Source organism: Otolemur garnettii, unplaced genomic scaffold (assembly GCF_000181295.1).
Source record: "Otolemur garnettii isolate 467f Iridium unplaced genomic scaffold, OtoGar3 scaffold00005, whole genome shotgun sequence".
NCBI classification, from domain to species: Eukaryota; Metazoa; Chordata; class Mammalia; order Primates; family Galagidae; genus Otolemur; species Otolemur garnettii.
Window position 1 is genome coordinate 5,316,881 of NW_003852400.1, and position 3,176 is coordinate 5,320,056.

Below are 3,176 nucleotides of genomic sequence, written 5' to 3' on the forward strand. Positions count from 1 at the left end.
AAAAAAAAAAAAGCCACAGAAATAATACTGACTTCTCTCTGAATCCTGATGAAAACTACATTATCTATATTACAAATAAAAATACCTCTTGGCAAGTCTTTAGAGAATGCTTTGGCATAATACACAGTCTGCTCTCTGGAGGTATAGGCGTTAAGATGAGCACCCATATTTTCAATCTCAAGCTCCAGATCCAGCTGGGATCTCTTTTTGGTGCCCTTGAAATGAAAAAAGAAAAACAAATTGTGATTCCTTCCTTTTCCCTTCATCTATTCTAACTACTTCAGATAATGAATATGGAGGGCATAAGCAAATATATGAGTTTCACATAGGTTTCTAAAGTACATCAGGCCTCAGAAATAGTATACATTCAGATGACCCTTACATTCCAAGAAAAAAATCCTTGTTTCAACTTTAAAAAGCAATTATCAGTAATTATTTCAGGTATAGTCCTGGAAAAATAAAAACAAAACATCCTATATTATAGAATTAGCTGTCTTTACCTTTTTCTTTTGTATTTTCATAGTATACACACTGTATTTCCTTGTGTTTAAAGAATGAGATTTTGTACTAACTCCTTTTTAAGGAGAAGGCATTTTTATAAAAAAGTCTCACAACTTGCCTTGAAAGCCATATGCTCTAGAAAGTGAGCTGTTCCATTATTCTTCTCATTTTCATATCGACTTCCAGCATCAATCCAGAGTCCAACCTTAATGCAATCAAAGAAAAATTAAGTAAACTATTTTTGTGGGGTAGGAGGTCAGTCTTTTTCCTTTTTATTACAAATGCTTTCTGGTCTTAATACTAAGGGCTTTTTTGCCTGAGTGAATTGACAGTTAATACCTGTGAACTATCAGATTTTAAAATTTTGATCATTAGGCTACTGCTGGGAGCTACAATGGGCTACATTAGGCTACCTGCCAGTTTCACTGAGGATCCAAATTCTTAGCCCAACTCATTACTACATCAGTTAGTAACTGTGGTATAAAGAACATCAGAGATTTTCAGAAAACTTAGGTTCAAATCTTGGCACTGTCATGTATCAGCAGAGTGACTTGAACAAAACCGTTAACTCTGAACCTACTTCCTAAACTATAAAACAGATGTGATGATGTCTACTACAAAGAATTGTTTTGTTTTGTTGAGACAGATTCTCACTCTATCGCCCTGGTAGAGTGCCCTGGCATCATAGCTCACAGCAACCTCAGACTCTTGGGCTCAAACAATCCTCTTGCCTCAGCCTCCTGAGTAGATGGGACTATAGACATCTGCCACAATGCCCAGCTAGTTTTTTTTTTTTTCTTTTTCTACTTTTTTAGTAGAGATGGGGTTCTCACTCTTGTTCAGGCTGGTCTCAAACTTCTGAGCTCAAGCAATCCACCCAACCTCAACCCCAGAGTGCTAGGATTATAGGCATGAGCCACCACACCATGCCTACAAAGAATTTCTTTTTTTTTGAGATAGAGTCTCACTTTGTCACCCTGGGTAGAGTGCCATGGCTTCATAGCTCACAGTAACCTCAAACTCTTGGGCTCAAGTGATCCTTTTGTGACCAGTTTCATAACAAAATGTTACAATTCTCTAAAGGAGGTTCTAGCATTCACATCAGAACTGAAGCAGGCAGCTAAGTGCCCTTGACTAGACAAGGATGAAACAGTGAGTGTCATCTCAGCTCCAGTGGCCTAGCAACAGCAGTCTTAGAAAAAGCAGAGGAGGCTCGGTGCCTGTGGCTCAAGTGGCTAAGGCGCCAGCCACATACCCCTAAGGTGGTGGGTTCAAATCCAGCCCGGGCCCGCCAAGCAACAATGATGGCTGCAACCAAAAATAGCCAGGCGTTGTGGCGGGCGCCTGTGGTCCCAGCTACTTGGGAGGCTGAGGCAGGAGACTCGCTTAAGCCCAGGCATTGGAGGTTGCTGTGAGCTGCGATGCCACAGCACTCTACCCAGGGGGACAGGTTGAGGCTCTGTCTCAAAAAAAAGGAAAAAAGAAAAAGCAGAGGAGACAGAGGTCTCAGTACAAACTGCTGAACAGAACTTTGTAACTTTCTGTAAACTGATATAATTTCTTTGAGTTTTTCACAGGAAATAGCAGAACCTCCTTGTGGCACTGAGATAACTACAATGCCTTACTCTACCAGAATGTTCAGTGAAAGTCAAGATAAGCAAAACACCACTGCAGATTGTAACCAAGAGCCACCAAGCCTGAGCACAAGGCTGAAAGAATGAACAAATAAGCTCATTATAATACTAATATTCCCACCCTAGGGAGGGATTTGCCCACCATTTTCTGTTCGTGGGATGTATGAACTATCATGATTCCTAACCACGCTTGCATGCCCTGCACTCTACCCCAAATATAGAAGGGATACACTCCTTCTATGCATTATTCATGTTCACTTCCATAAAACCCCTTAATCTTGCTAATCTGGGAGGTGGATTTCAGGTAGCCTGCCCCTCCTCCCCTCCCCACTCCCCTCAGTTGAAGCATCTTCTGAAATAAATCCTTTCCTCCTTGACAATCCTCCTTGTCTCAGAATTGGCTTCATGTGCGGCCAACAACAGTGAACTCCCCCCTTGTGGGTTCACTAACACTCTTGCCACAGCCACCAAAGTAGCTGGGGCTACAGACCTGTGCCGTGATGCCCAGCTTTTTTTTTTTTTTTTTCAGACAAAGTTTCACTATGCCACCCTTGGTAGAGGTACTGCACCCTCATAGCTCATAGCAACCTCAAACTCTTAGGCTTATGCGATTCTCTTGCCTCAGCCTCCCAAGCAGCTGGGACTATAGGCACAAGCCACAACACCTGGCTATTTTTTTGTTGTTGTTGTCATTGTTGTTTGGCAGGCCTGGACCAAGTTCCAACCTGCTAGCTTTAGTGCATGTGGCTGTCGCCCTAACCTCTGAACTATGGTTGTTGAGCCATGCCCAGCTATTTTTAGAGACAGGGTCTTCCTCTTGCTCAGGCTGATCTCCAACTTTTGAGCTCAAGCAATCCTCCCACCTTGGCTTCCCAGAGTGCTAAGATTACAGACATGAGCCACCACACCTGGCCCAAAGAATTGTTTTAAAGATCAAATAAGATGGCTCTGCGCCTATAGCTCAACCGGCTAAGGCGCCAGCCACGTACACCTAAGGTGGCAGGTTCAAATCCCCAGCCCGGACCCGCCAAACAACAATGA

General features: G+C 42.9%; 1 protein-coding gene across 1 annotated transcript in view; it reads right to left on the reverse strand.

The window, feature by feature from the left end:
- The window catches only part of PMPCB (peptidase, mitochondrial processing beta subunit), a 23,894-nt gene that overhangs the window by 19,087 nt on the left and 1,631 nt on the right, over nucleotides 1-3,176 (reverse strand). The window contains exons 3-4 of the mRNA XM_023518751.1: nucleotides 620-706; nucleotides 86-215 (exon numbers count right to left, since the gene is read on the reverse strand). Of these exons, the coding sequence (XP_023374519.1) occupies nucleotides 86-215; nucleotides 620-706 (217 nt within the window). The remainder of the gene's footprint in view (nucleotides 1-85; nucleotides 216-619; nucleotides 707-3,176) is intronic.